At 26.4% G+C, this 20,275-nt stretch overlaps 2 protein-coding genes across 3 annotated transcripts; both read left to right on the top strand.

The window, feature by feature from the left end:
• Nucleotides 1-6,150: 6,150 nt before the first annotated feature.
• Nucleotides 6,151-6,994, top strand: LOC111281385 (uncharacterized). Its single transcript, XM_022869129.1, has 2 exons — nucleotides 6,151-6,546; nucleotides 6,933-6,994. The coding sequence occupies exons 1-2, from the start codon at nucleotides 6,270-6,272 to the stop codon at nucleotides 6,992-6,994; spliced, it is 339 nt and encodes a 112-aa protein (XP_022724864.1). The 5' UTR covers nucleotides 6,151-6,269.
• Nucleotides 6,995-14,294: 7,300 nt separating this feature from the next.
• On the top strand, nucleotides 14,295-17,841 carry LOC111280660 (uncharacterized). 2 transcript variants are annotated; one of them, XM_089757226.1, is made up of 4 exons: nucleotides 14,295-14,581; nucleotides 15,181-15,348; nucleotides 16,835-16,935; nucleotides 17,330-17,841. In XM_089757226.1, exons 2-4 carry the CDS (start codon nucleotides 15,251-15,253, stop codon nucleotides 17,773-17,775), a joined length of 645 nt encoding a protein of 214 aa, XP_089613352.1. In that variant the 5' UTR covers nucleotides 14,295-14,581; nucleotides 15,181-15,250; the 3' UTR covers nucleotides 17,776-17,841. The 2 variants fall into 2 exon arrangements, with proteins under 2 accessions (XP_089613352.1, XP_089613351.1); XM_089757225.1 differs by having other exon boundaries at nucleotides 14,295-15,348.
• The last annotated feature ends 2,434 nt before the right edge of the window (nucleotides 17,842-20,275 follow it).

Here is a 20,275-nt window from a genome sequence, read left to right as displayed (position 1 = left end):
CAAATACGAATTAAACAACAAAGAGAGAAACATATTTTTTTTATCACTTGAACCAAACAACGGTTATTGAAATTATCTCTAAGCATCCTTTGATGAAATTATCTCTAAAATGATGTGCTTACTTTTTTTTTTTTTAGTATATATTTGGATCTGTTGTGTCTCAAATTATTTAATAGAATGTAACTCTTTTCTTATTTCATAAAATCATCTTCTTTTTTCTTTTTAAGTTTGAAACTCTTGAAATGCTCAAGAATGTTTAATTTGCTGGAAAACCTCTTGTCGATGATTGAATTGCTTCAAAATGATTATCAGTATTATGACGTATAAATTTATAGATCTATAATTAGATTTAACTTTAAGGAGTTGTCATCAATTTTTTTTGTATAAGTGCGATTAAACACCTAACTGAATCTATCTCATTTAAAAAAAAAAATCTCAAACGTGACTCAGGTATATTTAAATAACAGATTTATGTCTACGAAATCAAGACTAAGTCCGAGGGTGTAGTTACGTGTAAGAAAGCTTATAGCACCCCTACAACACCCATCCAAAGGATAGTATCAATTTGATTTCATGTTATCCAAAAAACCTTAAAACCTTATCAAGTAATTAATTATTGAAAATTATTTTTAAAATTACTCTAATGTGTTGATAATAATTTAATAATTTTTCTTAACCTCATGAGTATTTAAGGAGATTATTTATCATACTTTGAATAGGCTCCATCAATGAATTCATTTAATTTTTGAAAAAAAATTTTATTCATCATCGAAAAGAATTTAGAATCTTTATATCAAAAATTTTTATCTAAATTCTCTAATATGTTGGTAAAATTTAAAAAATCATCTAGAAATTTACATAAAAATTGTTATTTGCAACGTTCCGAATATTTTCATCATTAGATATTCAAAAATCTATTTTTATAAAAAAAACACTTTATTTTTAGAAATATCTTCTAATATGTTGATAATATTTTGTGTTAAAAATGATCCTCCATGTAGCATTTATGAAAATTATTTCTTTTATTTTTTTAAAAACTTATTTTTTTTATCAAAAATTATAAAGTTTTTCAATATATTAGTAAAATTTTATTCTTCGAAAAAAAATAAAACCACAAGCCCTCTACTCTGTTTGTATGGCTTTAATTTTTTGTTTCTTTTTGAAATTTAATTTTTGTTAAAAATTTATGAGATTTTTTAATATATTGATAAAATCTTATTTTGAAAATGAGATTGCAAGCCTTTTAATATGTTAATAAAGCTTTATTTTTTATTTTTTTTTATTTTTCACACATTTTTATCGAACACAATAAATGAATAACAACTAAAATACAAAGTAAAAAAAAAAAAAATGGCTTTAGAATGTGTCTTGACTCAGCTCAGAAGATGATTCCATAGGTGGCGCTCAGAAACAACTTGGAGTCAGCTTGAATCGGCTTAACTTAGTTCACTAATCATAAACAAAATGACGTCATTTTGATTAAGTATAAATACCCCAAAAAAATTAGAATTCTTCATTTTTCTCCTATCTCTATCTTCAGATTTTCTCCGAACTCTCTTTCTCTCCCATAAATTCCCGATCATTGCTGTCGATCATGATTTCACAGCCAGCCACCGTACTCCACCGTCATCCGATGTTCGATGGAGCTTGAATTTTTACCATCACTTCCTCTCAGTCTGCTCATCTCAGATCTGAACTCGAATTTTTTAAAATTGTCCACCGATGGCCTAGATCCGAAGCCAAAGTTACAGTATTCCACCACGGTTTCCACTTCTTTTCACTGTTTAATCAAGTTGATTTTTGGCTATATCAATCACTTTTCCTAGCTCCACACTTCCACCGTTCCAGATCTCCCAAAATTCCATTGCCACCATGACTTGCTTGCATTACCGCTGCTAGAGTTGCTCTCTTTGTCCTTTTTTCCTTCTCTTTGTTTGATTCCTTCTTTTTTATTTTGCTTCATTTCTTCCTTGGATTTGCATTGGCAGTGTATAGGCTTTTGGTGGAGAAAGGATTTGGGTGCAGCTACGTCTCAGCAGCAACATAGATGGTGTTTCAGAGATGATGAGATTATTGTTTGTTTATGGTTTTGATAATTATTGGTTAGGAAAGATTTTTGGCTGTTGATTATTGTTGGTGTCTGATTGCCTGTAATGATTTTAGACCTCCAAAAGCTCATCGTCCGTCATGTGTTGTCGTCGACACTGACACTGCCTAGATAAAATTTTTGCAAATTTTTGTAACTTTCCGTTTATTGATATTTGACTGCTATGTTGCTTGGGTTTGATGATATTTTGCTTGTTATCTTGTGGTGTATTTGCTAGATATGGGTTGTATTGCATGGCTTTGGGATTTTCTTAGTTGGAATTTTGTTGATGAATTTGCCTCTATATTTATTGCTTATCTGTTTAATGTTTTTCATGTGCTTGCCGATCGCCCCTCGCTTTCAATTTTTGTCTATGACTGAAATCTTCAAAAATCCATACTGCTTGTTCCTTTTTTCATTCCTAATGAATCAACGCCAAAACCTAAAACAAAAAAACAATTCCAAAGACTAACTCAAGTTGAAAACAAATCACTCAAAATTTCCTCTCCTTTTATTATTGCCTCTCGAGTTCCTCTTAATGATTTCTGTTTGTTATTTTGTGTTTCTGGATTTTTTCACTCTGATTTCCTTTGCTGTTCATTGCTTGTAAACTACAAGTTCATTTAAAGGGAAAATTTAGCAGTCCCATTTTGGTTAAGATTGAATTTGTTTCAACCAAAGCTAAAGATTATCCCAAAATTAATCTATATCACTTCAGTGAGGCTTATCACCGATATCACCAAAGGATAGCCTCACTCAGATCTCAAACTTCAAGTTATTTGTTTTTTTTTTTTTTTTTTGAAATAATCGAATAATATGAAAATATAACTAAAGATAAAAAAATATAAAGGAAAAGGATAAACAAGATGAGAAAATTAAAAATGAATTTAATAAAATAAAAAAAGATAAACAAGATAAAAATATTTACAGATATCTACAGTTGGGCTTGAACTCATTCAGGCCCCGGATTAAACGGGATATTTACAGTCAATAGTATTAATTCGATTTGCCTAAAAAGTAGTGAGCAAAGATAATAGCACTTTTGTTTTGTTAACTAATATTTAAATGTATGTAAACATAGAATACACATTAGTTTTTTAAGTATTTAAAAGTTTGTTTTAATTAAGTCAAATTATGTTACCAATCTTTGTATTCTTGAAAATTTAAGATTTAATTCTACTAATACAACTTATAAAATTTAAATTTTCATACTAAAGTAATTTGATTATTTTAGTCCAGTTACTAATTTTGCCAACATTCCTTTGTTAAATATACAAATTTATTTTTCTGACATGATCGTTGACTTTTATTGACGTGATATTTTAATATAATAACAAATATTTTTTTACAAAATTTATAATTAAAAATGTAATCAATCAAAATTGACCAAAAAAATATAATTCAGAATTCATTCAAGCAACCGGTAACCATCATTCAACCTAAAATATGACAATTAGTTGCATTGAAATGTTATTAAAATCTATACAAAAGCTCTTCTTATTCTCCTTTACAAATCTATTGCTTAGATTTCTTTAAAAATCTTTTTTTTTTCAAAAAATCAAAAAACCCAAATCTAAAATTCAAGATCTACCCCTATCACCTCCATCAACCACCAAACATTCTTTGAGCCTTCTCCTCACTTCTCTAAGTTTTGGGATTTGAAAAATATTTTTTTAAACCCTTGAATCTAAAACTCTAAAAATCCTAACTTTTACTCGTAGAAGCTAACAAACAACTTGAAGAGAACACTTCAATTGATACTCAGTTCTTTTCAAAACCCCAGCAAACTCAACCTTAAAAAAAATCAAAGAATATGTTAGCATATTTAACTAAGGAATATTGATAGAATTAGTGATTAAACTAAGATTATTTAATAAATTAAGTATGGGGATTAGATTTTTATGAACTATAAGGACTAAATTTCATATTTGGTAAGACTATATAGATTTATGACATAATGTGACTTTTTAATATAAGGACAAAAATTTATCAAATACACTAATAGTGGAGTTTTTTTAAGTCCACAAATGAGATTAAGATGGTAACACATGTACATTAATGTATATTTAAAAAAAGAAAAAAAAATAAATTTAAAAAATAAACATATATCACCATCTTAACCTCACTTGTTAAGTTAAAAAATTTCATTATCAGTGTGTCAGATAATTTATCATACAAAGACATTGTGATTTTCTTTTATTGGTTTTTAATTCTTTTTGTAAGGTATTCACTTTTAGCTAAAGATTTAGTTCTTACTCTATAATGTATTCAAATATAATATATATGAGAAATTTATAAAATAGACAATGTACGAGGTAGCATAGTATAAATAATTTCATTATAAAATAGATTAAATTTAAATATGATGAAATTTAAATCTAAGATTTCAAAGTTTCAAAGCTTTCTCTTAACATTAAGCCAAAGTTTTATTGGCGAAAAATATATATAATGGCACTATTAACATCTAATCAAGAATTCTTCTATAGCTTAATCTTAACATATGATAATCAGTTTTAGTCAATTTCACCCACTAGTCAAGGTGAAATTAGACCCATTGATGTCAATGACGCAAGCATTGGCATGGATTTATTTTCATTACTAATTACTTTAATTCAATTTCCATGTAAAGGCACACACATAATGAAGCATAGATTTTATCCCACATATAAAACAACCATATTAAATCTTTGATGGAACAACAACACTATGTTTGGTAAGAAAAAAAAAAGGAATGTGAAATTTTTTTTTCTTTTTTTTCTTTTCTTTCATTTGGCAAGAAGGAACATAAATAAATGAGTTTACTTTTTTTTTTTTCTTCTTTCCAAATGTGAAATGAAAATATTCATTAAACTTAATTTAACAATTTTGCCTTTAATATTTTTCTTTGTGTTTATTATGAACAATAAAAAATGGAGAGAACAAAATTAAAGATAAAATTATAAATAAAATCATCAATTTAAGTTAAATAAGTGTTTTCCTTTCTAATTTGAAAGGGTTAGATTAAAAAAAAAAAAGAGTATGCAAATTCACTTATTTTCCTTCTTTTGTTTTTTTCTTCTTATCAAACTAAGGAAATCATAGAAAGAAAATAGTTTTTCATTCCATAATCTATTCTTCTTTATTCTTTTCATCGTATCAAATATAGTGATAATATATAACCTATGATCACAAATTTATACATCTATTGAAAAGTATCCTTATGGAAATTATAAAATTACTTTTCTTATTATTTGATAAGAAAATGACACATATCCAAATTGATTATTTTTCACTCATATAATTATAAAATATCCTTTCTTATAAATTGATTATTATGCTTTTATATCATAATTAGAAAAATATAAATTATTTATTATAATACTTTCATATCATAATTACGAAAACCCTTCACTTATTATTGAATTATGAAAGTACCCCTCTTTTATTATTGATCAAAATTACTATAATTTCCTCCTACCATAATTATTGAAATATTTTTCTCCCATAATTGATCAAAATTACTATATTATCCTTCCTACCATAATTACAAAAATACCTTTATGAATACTTAATAAGAAATTTACATGTGGTTTTTTGTTTTAAAATCAATAACATATATTAAAACAATCTCCTTGATAATTACTATAGTATCCATTTGTTTATTTGACATAATATCAAAATTACTATAATGCCCTCAATTATAATTAATCAAAATTACTACAAATCCATCTTACCATAATTACAAAATACCTCATCTACCATATTTGGTCAAAATTACTACAATACCTCTCATACCATACTTATAAAAATGCTTGACCAAAATTACTATTATGCTCCTTATACCACAACTTCGTAAATGCTCATATAAGTGCTTTATATGAAGTTGACGTGTGACATTTTATTTTCAAATTACTATAATGTCTTTCATAAATTACATATTAAATTTTAATATAATATAAAATTAATCACATATTATATTACTAAAATACCTTTACCATTAAAATAAAAAATTAAATAGTTTATATTTAAAATAAAAAATATTTAATCCCTAATGTAGTGGGGACCGCACACTAGTGTATAAAAAAATAGACCTATAATTTAAAGTCTATATAAACATCTCTTAGAGCCCAAAGAGTATCCAAGATTTCTGTCTATTAACACCTAAGTCTACCTTCTAGTTTGGAAAAGGAAAGGGAAGAAAAATATGGGGGAAAGAGGAATGGGGTCAGTGTTAATGGTCTGTTTGGTGTTGGGTCTTCTAATAGGACAATCCACAGCTTCTTTCCCAAGCTGCTACAAGGGTTGCTTCGTTTGGTGTGTTAATAACCTAGGAAATTCAGCATTTTCTTGCGCTCTCAAGTGCCTCAAGAAATGTGTCCTTCAGACCTCTCCTGTTGGCAATATCCAAGACACCCAATACTTCTGCAAGCTTGGTTGTTCTACTTCCTTGTGCACAAGTCTCAGCTCCAAACAAGATCCTAGTAAATCTACTTTCTCATATGTCTTTTTAAATAAAAAATATTTATATGAAATGGTTACTCCATGTCAATATATATCTTTTTCATACAAATCATGTCGCATAATCATATTATTAAAAAAATTAATTATTTATTATATATCATATGTGATAATTAAATTATAAATATTTTATTTTAATAAATTCATGCATATGATATGTCATAAATTACTGATTTTTTCTAATAATATAATTATAAGACATGATTTGAATTGAAATAATATATAACAAATGTGCAATAATCATTTCATACTTTGTCTTAACGTTTCATACTTTATATATATACACACACACACAAATGAGCATAAACTGATCAAGGTTTTTCTTTTCTTTTCTTTAATTCCTTACTAGGTGAAGGAAAAGTTGAAAGTTGCGTTGATTCTTGCTCAGAGACATGCGCCACCAAGAACTAAGTCACTACAATATCTAAGAGATAGTGTTTAGATTGTGATGTTTTTGATTGGTCAAATGAATAATTGGTCCAATGGAGGGAACCAAGGGTCCAATCCAAAGTTCCTAGAAATTTGCCTTACAAATTGAGACCATGTTTTTGTAACTTGGCCTCCTGAATTTAATAAAAGTTTAATTTCATATTTTATATTATTTTTTGTAAAGTGGAGAAAGGTAAATTGAAGAAGATTTTACATTTTTTTTGTACAAATAACTAACAATTACTTTGTTATGTTGGGAATATGAATTTGAAAATTTTTAATTTTATTTGTTATATAAATTGCAAGGATGAAATACACATAAATTCATATAGGTATTTCAAATTCACTATTAAATAGAGATCAAACAAATTCATGAAATTAAAAATAATCATAAAACTCATGTTCTTGAATGTATTTTACCGTACAAATTATAAAAAATTTGAAATAAATTTTATTTCAGATTCAAGGCATAATTGATGTTGCTTTTTACTTTTGACTAAAATAATAAAAAAGTTTTAAAATTTTAGAACTTAAATAAATTTTTATATTTTTATTGTATTCAAATAAACTCTTAATTTTTAATTTGAATCTAATTAAACTCTTACCTTTAATTTGTATTCAAATAAACCTTTAAACATTTAATTTGTACCTAAACAAGTCCTTAACATAAATCAATAACTTAAACTTTTAGCAAGAAGGACTTGAATTTTTTTCTTTTTTGGGAAAAAGGTATGTACACCAAAATTTATATATATACTTGGTGAGGATCTATACATGGAATATACATCAATATTGCTTTTTTTTTTTTCTCAAATGAATGAGTTGTACTTTACTTGTGTGTATTTTGTTCTTATCTTTATTTGTCTTTCAAATATTGATGTGTGTCCCTTATTTTATATATATATATATATATATACATATATATATATATAAGTTATATAAAAACAGTATGCTCTGCTCACTTGAAAATGAACTGAGTAAGAATTTATACTAGTTAAAATATTTAAGTTTTGACAAGTTTGACCATATGATCAGTACATCATTCATGAACACAATAATCAATTGTTTGTTATATATACGTTTTATTAATATAACAGCTTTATAGCCAATGAGTGCATTGTATTACTGATAAGAGAAAGTCTTAAAACGTTTAAATCTTATGTTCAAATTTCACTTTCAGCTGATTAGGTGCTACTTTTCAAAGTTTAGATAGTAAATTTATTTGGACTTTAGTATAATTTATACTTTTATACCTAAATTGATGATTTGGCCAAGTATAGTGACCCATAGTTGGAGTTCTTCTTTTCATATATATATATATATATATATATATATTTTACAAAAAAGGTCATAATTTGGGGCTAACTGAAAAGATTGTAGGTAGTAAGATATTATTACTATTGAAATTTTTATTTTAAAATGACAAAATATTAAGTTAAATAAATTTAATTAAGATTTAAAAAAAAACTTATTTAGTATTGTGCTTAAGTTTTATTATTTAAAGTACTAAATAAATATTATTTCTTTCAAAATTGTTATATAATTTGAAAAATATCTTGAAAATTTATTTTAGAAGTTTGGTCTTAATGTTTATCTAAAAATGTAAATTTTCAAGATTGATAATTAATCGAAAAATGTTTCTTAAGTTTAAACAAACATTGTTTATATTTTTGTATTTCTAAAACCAAAAATACTTTTTAAAGATTATTTATTTGATTTTAAATGAAAGTATAATTTTGGTTTTAAAATAAATTTATTTATCTTGAACTCTTTATAATTTTGATAATATTTGTTTTAAGAAATGGAGTAATTAGAGAAAATTGTTTTGTAAGAACAAAGTTTTTTGTAATATTAATTTTGATTTATTTTTTGTAATATTAATTTTGATTTATTTTTTGTATTGATTTATAAAATTTTAATGTTTGAATTATATATTGTTATAAAGTTATTTGATTATACTTTGTAAAGGACTAAACAAAATTGAAATCCCTAGTTTTTAAGTGAAAATATGATAATTTTGCTAAAAACTATGCAAGATATTTGAAAATTGCATAAGGGATAGATTTGGAAGTTTGCTATAATTTTTATACATTGATTTAGATGTTTAATTTTATATTGATGGAAAACTCATTAAGTATATTTTCTAAATCTTGAAACAGATTATGATTTGGAATTAATAACCTAAGATATGGTCAATTTAGTGAAAAGAGTGCACAATGGCCAAAACATCCATGAATGCTACCTAACATGAAAGGATCGAAGGCCTATCAAAAGTGTTCAATCCTCTAGCCTAAAATAGCTAAAATTTGAATGGAATTCATGATAGGATTGGTCCCCTTATGAACAAGATATCGATCTCTAATGCCCTAGCAACCTTTAATAACTATTTTTCAAGGAAATAACGGCTATTTTTATGTCATCAACTCAATTCCCACAACTCTAAACTTATTTCAACTATAAAAAAGGACTCTTCCGACACCTATGAAGCTAAGAAACAACACCCTAAGAGCATTCAAATCATCTTCTAGGAAAACCAAGGGCATAAAAAAAGCTTTAGAATTTTAATTCTTTCTATTCTTGTATCTAAACTATATTTTTTCTTCCTTTATTATGATTTATACTTCATTAGGCAAATACTTAACCTTTGAGAGATATTTTATATTTTGCAAATTATTTTACATTCAAAGTGGATTTTTGAATCAATGAGTGAAGTATCTTTAAGAAAGTTATTGTAAAAAGGATTGGGTAAAATCTTAGAAAAGGTGAAGGTCACTATCTTAACCTTAAAAGATATGAAATATAATTTCTAAGAGAATTTTCCAACTAGTGAATTGCACTCGCTAGGATAACTAAGGAAGCTGACGTAGGTATTTTTTAAAGAAGTTCGAACCTTTATAAACCTTGTGCTTTATCCTTCAACTTGTACTCCTTTATCGTCATTATTGTCTTTAGAAAAGAATCGAACCTGTAAATCACTATTTTTGTCAAAACCATTATCTTTTTTTTAGTTAACATATTTTTGAATTTAAGTATTTTATTTTCATATATATTATTTGAAATAACCTTATAAGTTTAAATCATGAACATAATTAAAATTTTAAAAATAAACAAAAGTTATATCTAAACTTTGGGTTGGACCCAAAATCTGATGGGCCAAAAGTGCAATTGGCCCTGATATATAGGCTAACCATCCCACTACTCTTTAGTTTTTTTTTTCTTTGTTTCTAATGTTACCCAAACTACATTATTTAGGCCAATACATAAAAACCTAATCATAAACCCTAGCTATAAAACCATTCTTTTCTCTTATCAGCATCAACCAATAACCACCCCTCTTTCTTTAATATTTGCTCTATTTTGGCTACTAGCCATTTGCACGCAACCAACATTGATTTTATCGATAGTTGCTCTTTTTTCTTCCTTTCATTTTTTCCCTTTTCTTCTTACTGCCTTATTCTCTCCTTAATATAGTAGTAGCATCCCATTGGTGTTTGAACTTATGGTTGTCAATGGTTTCTTTACTTTTTCCATTCTCTCTTCTATTTCCATTCCTTTTCTTTTTTGTTTACCCAATCCTCACTTCACTTTTTTCCTTTTTTAAAAGAAAATTTAGGTTTGCCTTTTCAATTGTCCATGTTTTGATTTATTTTTTGTTTGATTTTTTATTTTGGTTAAATTTGATATATGGTTATGTAATTTTTTTTTTAACTTTTTTGTTTTTTTTTTTGTGTGTGCTTTTTAGTTTATTTTTTGAGATTTTATTTGAGTTTAATTTATAGTTTGGACTTTGAGTTTTATGATGCTTTGTTTGAAATTTTTGAGAATTTTTGCTTGAAATTTTGAAAAATCTATTGTTTCATATGTTCATTTCTATTATCATTACCATTGTTGCCACAACCATCATAAATGGCTGACCAGCGGCCATAGCTTTCTTCATTATATACCTTTTCCCATTTTTCTCATCTCCCTCTCGTCTTTCTCTTTTTTCTTTTTTTTTTTGTTTTACAGATTACTTCACTCTTTTCTTGAACCCTTGACCTAAGTCAATGTCACAAAAACTCTTTAATACTCTCAACAATTGAGAAAAAAAAAAATCTTTCTTATACTTTTTGGATAACTATCAGGTAGGGATAAGCTTGTAGATAAAAATATATGTGAGATATTAGGTCAAAATATTTCATTTTTCTTTTATAGATCTCTATATTATAATAGTATTTCGTATGATGGTTAAATTTTTTTATTTTTATATTAAAAATGATTATATGGTATCATAATGATTTTGTCCAAAAATTTGACCATTAGATGATTTTTAAAAGTAGGAGTCATCACTATCTTTTTTTTTTTTTAAGTGAGATTGGCCACTTAAAAAAACTAACCTTTTCAAAACAATTTTAAAATTATTCAAAATTTATTAAAAATTTTTTGGGTTTACGAAAAACAAAGTCATGTTCAGGAGTATGGTTTTGTGTGAGAATGATTAGCGCTCTTACAATACCCGTTAAAAAATGGTGTTAATTAAACATGTGTTTTCTTTTTAGCTTTCATATAAATGGTTTAAATTTTAATATTTAAAATAATTTCTTAATTTGTTTTGTTTCAAAAATATTTTTTCTTTATCAATTTTATTTGTTTGAAAAATGAACAAGTACCTTATGTATTGAAAAATTCTTGGAACATTCTAGTACTTCTGTAATTTTAGGAGAAATTTTCTCTCCTATAGATTTCTAAAGAAACACAACTCAAACTCCCTTAGTATCTCATCTTAGGATGCTTTTGTTCATTTTCAAAATTAATATTCATACATAAAATACAAATAAGAAAATATGATGCTTATGAATAATTCATACAAGATTACTATTTTTATTTTTATAAAAAAGTTATATTTTCTTATTTTTAATAAAAACAAATAAAAGGAAATTTTTTATATTGATAATTATTTTAAATATCCCAATACTTTGGTGACATTTAAAATATTTAATCACCAAAAGATTTTTAGAATTATTACTCGAACTTCCTTAAGAATCTCATCGTCAAAAATATTTTCCCTTTTTTTAAAGAAATTCTTAAATTATGATGAGAAATAAATAAATTAATTTTTCCATTTTAGAAATTTGAAAATTTATTTTTTTTAATGCTAGTTTTTAAAGAAACATATATATTTATTTTGGAAATTTAAAAATTTAAATTTGCAAGTAGATATATAGATTAATTAATTAATTAATAATAATATATAAATGTCATAACATACAACTCCAAAAACTTACCATTGGACACAAATCAAAGAGTCGCTATCAATCTTTTTTATTTAGCTGGGATTGGCTACCTAATTAAATATATCTCATTTTAAAAAGAAGTTCAAAGTTTAAACTCAAGTTTCCTGAAATAGTAGATTATAGTCTACGAAATCATATAAGGTCTAGGAGTATAGTTACATATGAAAAAGAATATAACATCCCACAATATCCATCAAAAGGCCAATACCAAATGATTTTGTGTTATCCAAAGCCTTAAAACATCTTAAAATTTAACAAATAATTTAATATTAAAAATTATTCTTAAAATTACTCAAATAATTTAATAGCAAATTAAGAATATTTCTTCATTTCAAGAGAATTCAAAGAGATTACTATCATTTTTTAAAAAGGCTCTATAATCAGATTTATCAAAATTGTCAAAAAAAATTATTTCTTTCCAAAATCAATAAAACCCCCTAACAATTTGGAAAACTTTTGTTTCGATATATATCCTCCAATAGTATAGTAAGATTAATTCAAAATTTTTATTTTTTAAAATATCACTAAACATTACAATAATTTGATAAGATTTAATTTTAATATTCAAATATTCCAATAGTTTGGTAGTATTAATCTCTAAATTTTTATTTTCTTTGTAAAATATCATTAAATCTTTTAATAGTTTGATAAGATTTATTTTAAGATTTAAATCTTTCAATAATTTGCTAAGATTAAAATAAAATTTATTTTTAATTCATAAAATCTTTTAATAGTTTGGTAAGATTTTATTTTAACTAAAATCCTCCAATAATTCGGTAGCATTAATTTAAAATATTTTAAATTAATTAATTCTAAATTTTTTTTAAAATCCTCTAATAATTTGATAAGATTTATAATTTTAAAATAATTTTTAAATTCATAAAATTTTTTCAATAATTTGATATGATTTTATGAGTTTAATTTCAAAATTCATTTTTTAACGCTTAGAATTTTTTTCTATTTTTTTATTAATGAATAAATAAATTTCCAATCCAAATAAAAATAAAACAAAAAAATAACAAAAAAATACCAAAAATTTGGGACTATCAACCTTTGGTCAACGATCTGGTTCAATTCAAGTGATCCAGTTCAAGTCAAACCAGTTTGGTAGTCAGAATGACTTCAAGTCGCGATAGGGCGGGTCGACACATCGTTTCGTACACGGATCCTCTTCTAAACAAAATGGAGTTATTTTGTTAGTCTATAAAAGGCCAAAATTTTCAACTTCTTCTCATTTTTCCCTTTACACTTTCTTTCTTTTCTTTTTATTTTAGACTCTCATTCTACGATTTTCGACCAACATTGCTAGTCACTGTGTCGCATAGGTCACCGCACCCCACTGTTGGCTAGTTTTCGTTTAATCCCAAAATTTCACTCTTGTTTTCTCTCGACCTTCTATTTGCATTCTCTAACTAGATTTTCCAAAAACTCGCAAGATTTTGTAGATTAAAATCCAAAGTTGCGATGGTTGAATCTCAAAATCAACTTTCTTCCTGCTTCGATGGCTGCTACTTTCACGTATATTTTTAACCTTACCCTTCATTACTCCCTCACAAATATTGAAGACTTGAAACCTCCTAGAAGTGGGTTAAACTGAAACCTAAAAAATCTTTTTCTTTTTCTTTTTTGTTTTTGTTTTACTTCTTATTTCTGATTTTGCTTCTTTTTCTTGGATTTGTGTTGCTTCTTTTGAATTGGCTATTATGTTTACTACGGATCTTATTTTTATTTACCCACTTTTGTATTTTCTTTATACTCAAATATTTTAATTTATTTATGAATATGTTGATTGGGCGATATATAAATGGAAAAAAATTTAATAATAAATTACTATTAATTTATAATATTTTATTTAGATTTATTATTTATATATTTATATCATATAAAATATTTAAATTAATTCATATAATTATATGTTTTGTATATAAAAAATGATATGTTACGATTTTATTTAACATAAAAATATAAAATATAATTTTTTTATTTTATCAAATTCATATATAATTATTTTTAAAATTTTAAATTAAATCATATTTATAATTTTTTTTTATCATATTTATATCAACTTATCGAGTCTAAGATCCAATTTTGCTAGACTTGAACCGTGTTAGTGTTACAAAATGAAAATCAAACTGGCCTGGTATGCGGTTAATCAAAAAATGTTTTTATTTTCTTCTCTCTGATGTCCTTTTTTTTTTTTTTTATATCCCCCCAAAACCAGCGATTTCAACTCCCTAACGCTGTTGATCTTTCATTTCTTGCAATCTCTGCTCCTATTGGTCTTTCTCCACTTACGGTTTGCATTCAACTCTTCACTTTCACTTTGGATTTTGAATCATTTTCCTTTTTTTTTTTTTTTTTTCTCTAGTTTTCCGTTTCTTTTAATGTCGGGATAAAAAAGATTGGAAAGGAATGACGAATTGGAGATCTTCTGATTGATGTTGCGATTGAAGTACTCTAAACCTTTTTTCCGTTTGTTTCCCTAGATATAAAAGACAAATGAAAAAAAAAATTAATTTCGAGATTGTGTATATATGCATCTGCACGCCTATAAACGCCTCCATCTTGATAGTTGCACTTGTTACAATTTCCTAGATACACCATTGCCTTTTTTGAAAGAAAAAAAAATCGATGAAACTTGGTTTCAGGGGTTAAAAACGAAGAATAACATTGTAATGTAGATACCCATGAAAAAGGATGTGCAAGTGATGTTAATGGACAAATTTAGACTGTTTTTTCTGTGAAAAATGCATAAAACAAAAACAAAGATATGATCATAATGTAGTCAAGATACACAGAATAAAATATGGTTTTGGCACTTCTTTCCATATTAATTTTAAATTAACTTCAATTTTCTTTCCTTTTATGTTTTTCTCTTTCAATTTACTTTGTCAGTGACCACGGGGCAACTGGTGTCAAGAAAAGGAGGCTTTTGAATGGAATGTGATAGTGGACGCCGTTAATAATGGGGGTAGTCATCGGTAAAGCTGCAAATGGGATTGGAGGTGTTCTTGGAAATGTGTTAGCAGCTCCATTTAAGAGTGTTTTTGGTGGATCATGCGAGTAAGAATTTCTAATTATTTTGCTTCCTTTTGCAGCTCTGTTTTTTTTTTTTTTTTTTCTTTTAAGTTCTTAACCCTAGTTATAATCACATAGCTACAAATTTTCTTTTGTGTTCAATATTTTAAGGTATGAAATAATTGGGAACTACGCATGTTAACTAATATCTATTTAGGATATGGTCATAATTTACCCTTAAATTATAGTAAAATATTTAATATAATACTTAAATTTTAAAAATTTTTAATATGGTATAAGAATTATAAATCTATTAACTAATGTGATATTTGTAAGATTGTTTGTCTGCTATGTGTTATTATTTAAAGTTAATCACACTAAAGATGAATGAATATCATATTAATTCATATATTTATAATTTATGTAACACATTAAAAATTTTTAAAATTCAGGTATCATAATTATTGAAACTATTAAAGTAACATAATTCCTTTGCATTCCCGGAAAAAGAAATTAAGCAACTTGGTAGCGTTCTCATCTAGATTTATAATTAGTTGTCCAGCCTTGGAATCATCTTCCTTTTCTTTTACTTTCTCAATTACTTCTAGGCATTAGCCAGCAGGATAATTCTTTTGCGGTCATGTTATAGCCTTGGCCTTATGTTGAAAATTGGTCACGAAACCTATCTATATGTATACCTAGACAGGCAAAATGTACAATCTTAAACTGAAGCTGTATTTAATAACTATCCCTTAGCAATCATGTCCAAGTGAGAACATTTTAGAATAAAAGAAACAGTTTTCTTCCTCTGTTACCAGCAATTTGTTTGCTATGTGTTTGCAGCAATCCTCTTTCCTATGCAAGTTTTATCAATTTTAGTATATAGCTGCTTTGAAGATTTTCATATTTGTAAACCTTCTAGCTTGTAAATTGCTTTGCTTTTCAGTTTTCCTGTATAGGTTCAAAATCGGTCTTACCTTGCAGCACTGTTGTAGCCATAGTTGATTTTGTCAAGACTGTTCTTTTTTTGTTGTTTCAATGTGTACAAACTGGTCACAACGTGTAAGTGTAAAATATATCCATCAAGGGGGGAAAAATCCTATTTATTCCTCTTTGATTGCAGTACCATTGTTATCTAGTTGGTAAGTGATATGTAATTATGGCTTAAGAGAACAGCTCTTCATGCTCTGCCTTTGCTATAATAAAATTAGTATGCTCCTTCATGTTTGCCTGTCTTTAACTCTTTATAGGTCTAGTTGCCTGTCTTTAACTATGTGACCATATGACTAAAAAGTGGCACATGACATGGCAATCAATGATATGAGTCTGTTTGATGGCTTGAATTATCAATAGCATTCTCCAAATGGGAATTTGTCTTCTGCTTACTTCATGTGGTAGGAAACGCTTCTATTTATGCTTGGCCACCGGGTAACATAGCCATGAACTGATATCTGTGCCAAAGCGTATGTTCATAGAAATACATTTCTTCTTGTAGTTTGTCTGATGCGACATTCAATTCCTTGCTTTGCAGGGACATTTGTTCAGGGCCATGGGATGTAATTTGCTTTATTGAGAATCTATGCATCTCCAATCTCGTGAAGCTATTGATGATTATGGGTCTTTGCTTCATAAGTAACTACATTTTTCCTTCATACTTCAAAAAATATACCAATTTCTTTTATCATTGTTTTTTCCCCCTTCTCTATATCTTTACCAGGTAGCATCAGAGTACATCTAATATGCTTCACTCTACTGGTTTGTGATGGTTTCCACTTTTCTGCATATAATTACATATTACAGTTAAGAATTTGATTGTTTTACCGTAATGAATCAGTAATTTGTTCTGAACACAATGTTTTAGTTATAAATCTTGAAAAAAAAAAAAGGTTCCATTGGCATTCATATATGTGTAATAGGAACCAAGGACATGCTAAACTGCTAGTATCTAGGTTAAAATCTTTAGTTGTTTCTCTTAAAACCTTTTATCTAACAAATTTTTTTCTTCATATTTCTTCTTTGCTCTCAGTTTTGATGTTCTTGTACCTGTTATTCAAGTTGGGGATATGCCAATGCATTATAAGAAGCCTTTGCAAGATATGCTGGACTGGTTGTAAAGCATATTGGTTTGCACTAGAAGATATTACATGTTTCTTGTGGCACAAGCTAAAAAATACTAAGCGTGTAAATCGTCATCACCGTCGTCATCGCCATTTTGAAGACATTGAAGAAGTAGAGTTCAATGATTATTATTTAGATAAGTATGATTACCGACAGCAAAGTATGTCAAAAAAGAGAAACAGAGAAAGAAATAGGCATAGATTGCAGGGCAGTTATCGTCATAAGCATAACGTAAAATTGAAGAGTAGTGAAAGTTTAGTTCCTCTGAATGGAAGTTGTAGAAGGTTAAGAAATTGTCGACACCTTCAAATAATAAAAGTCAGAAAACTTCAAAAGAGGAGGAGGATGAGGTGATAATAGTAGTGGAGAAAGATTGTATTACTTTAAACGAAATAAAGGAAAAGTTGAAATTATCTCTTTTTATTTATTTAATAATAAAGAGTTTTTTAGTTTCATTTAGTACATTTTTTTTTTTGGAATCAATTCAAATAAATTTATTTATATCAACCTAACAAATTTAAGAAAACTTATGATTGCGATTGGTTAATAAAAATATTTTTTGAAAATATTTTTTTTTTATTTTAATTTTTACTTTTCGAAAATAATTTTTATTTTTTATTTTTGAAATTTTAAAAAACATATTTGATACACAAAATAAAATTTTGTTTTTAAAAATAAAAATTGTAAAAATGTATTTTGTATATTCATTTTCAAAGCAAAAAATATGAAAATAATAATTAAATAATTAAGTGGTTCTTATTATGCCTTTTGCTTCAAATTAACTTTTGCAGCAACTGGGGTTTTAATTTTGAATGTTCACATTTTCTTCAGATTTAGGTGTTAGGTGATTGATTGTTGGGTTCGTGAATTCGATGGCATCGAAAAGGATCCTCAAAGAGCTAAAGGAAAGGTTGCATTTAGGACCAAAGTGTTCCACGCAAATATCAATAGCAATGGAAGCATATGCTTACATATACTTAAAGAACAATAGAGCCCTACGCTAACCATTTCCAAGGTGCTGTTATCTATTTGTTCCCTGTTAACAACCTAAACCCGAATGATCATCCACTTGTCCCTGGAATTGCTCATATGTACAAGACTGACCGGGCTATGTGAGGCAACTGCTCATAGCTGGACTCAGAATTACGCAATGGGTTGATGGTAATAAATTCTCCAGCAATTCATAAAATTCAGAGGTAATGAAAAAAGATGAGAATGAAAGGCTAAATGGGTTTTAAGGCTGTAAAATGGAGAAGACAGCTGCATGGACAAGAAATATAAGAGGCATTTATTTTTGGAGACCTAATGATTTAAGCCTGGACTCTTTAAGTATTTGTCTCAATAAAAAAGAAACCATTGTTTTCAACTTCTTTGTTTCCTCCAACTTTTTTTTTTATTTTTTAATTTGGGACTATTTTTATTTTTATTTTCTCAAAATATTTTTTAATTTTTTCAACCAACCAAGTTTGTTAACTTTTTTTTTTTTCATTTTTTATGAAATTAAAAATGAAAAACCCTTTTGTTTTTATAAATCAAAGATTACCTAAATTTTCACATCCCCTCAACGATTTCAAAATCATATAACAAAAAATATATAATATATATGGTCATTTGAATCAAGCATCTTAAAATTATCTCTAAAATAATGTTCTTATTTTTTTTTAGTATATATTCGGATCTGTTGTGCCTTAGATGATATAATGGAATGTAACTCTTTTCTTATTCCATAAAATCATCTTCTTTTTTTTTTCGTTTTTAAGTTTGAAACTCTCGAGACGCTCAAGTCTGTTGAATTTGCTGGAAAACCTCTTGTCGATGATTGGAATTGCTTCAAATTGCTTGTATATTTTGTTTTATTAAATAATATTTAGATATATAAAAACAAAGAATACACAAATTAGTTTTTTAAATATTTAAAATTTTGTTTTAATTAAATCAAATTATGTCCCTATTCCTTGTATTCTTACAAATTTGAGATTTAATTTTAATAGTATAACTTATAAAAATTTAATTTTCGTATTTAAATAATTTGATAATTTTAATCTAATTATTAATTTTATCAACATTCTTCTATTAAATACGCAGAATCTATTAATTTTTTTATATAATCATTAACTTTTATTGATGTGATATTTTAATATACTTATAAATATTTTTTTATAAAATTTATAATTAAAAATATAATCTATCAAAAAATAACAAAAAATATTCAGAATTCATTCAAGCAACCCATAGCCATCATACAAACTCAAAATTTGACGATTTGTTGTGTCAAAATGTTATCAAAATCTATCCAAAAGCTTTTTTTATTCTCCTTTACAAATCTATCTCCTAGATTTCTTCAAAAATCCTTTTTTTGTTCAAAAATTCAAAAAACCCAAATCTTAAAATTCTAGATCTAGTGTTATCACCTCCATTGACCACCAAACTTTCTCTGTGCCTTCTCCTCACTTTTCTAAATTTTAGGATTTTAAAAATATATTTTTTAAACCCTTGAATCTGAAACTCTAAAAATCCTAATTTTTACTTGCAAAAATTAGGAAACAAACTTGAAGAAAACATTTTAATTGATACTCGGTTCTTCTCAAAACCCCAACAAACTCAACCCTCAACAAGACCTTTGTTCTCTTTAACTACAAGTTAAGGATTTTTTTCTTAGAGCTTTTTTACTTTTTTTTAATTAATTACATTTTTTATTATTATAATTTTTTTAAAAATATTTTTGAAAAATGTCACGTGGATTTGTTAGAATGCCACTTGATTTATTGGAATGTCACATGGTATTTCAATAAATTCACATCATCATTTGCTTTTTTTTATCTAACCAAGATGCCACATCAATAAAAATCAACAT

Source organism: Durio zibethinus, chromosome 28, assembly GCF_047325235.1.
Source record: "Durio zibethinus cultivar Kanyao isolate XHJ-2024 chromosome 28, ASM4732523v1, whole genome shotgun sequence".
Taxonomy (NCBI): domain Eukaryota; kingdom Viridiplantae; phylum Streptophyta; class Magnoliopsida; order Malvales; family Malvaceae; genus Durio; species Durio zibethinus.
The sequence above is the reverse complement of the archived record's forward strand: the minus strand, read 5'-3'. Positions and strand labels throughout refer to the sequence as shown.

What these genes read in the sequence shown, in the direction of transcription:
- LOC111281385 (XM_022869129.1), top strand. Translation starts at nt 6,270, where the DNA reads ATGGGGGAAAGAGGAATGGGGTCAGTGTTAATGGTCTGTTTGGTGTTG. An exon ending in CAGCTCCAAACAAGATCCTA is followed by an intron (nt 6,547 to 6,932) that starts GTAAATCTACTT and finishes ATTCCTTACTAG; the next exon opens with GTGAAGGAAAAGTTGAAAGT.
- LOC111280660 (XM_089757226.1), top strand. Translation starts at nt 15,251, where the DNA reads ATGGGGGTAGTCATCGGTAAAGCTGCAAATGGGATTGGAGGTGTTCTT. An exon ending in GTTTTTGGTGGATCATGCGA is followed by an intron (nt 15,349 to 16,834) that starts GTAAGAATTTCT and finishes CTTGCTTTGCAG; the next exon opens with GGACATTTGTTCAGGGCCAT. An exon ending in TATGGGTCTTTGCTTCATAA is followed by an intron (nt 16,936 to 17,329) that starts GTAACTACATTT and finishes CTTTGCTCTCAG; the next exon opens with TTTTGATGTTCTTGTACCTG.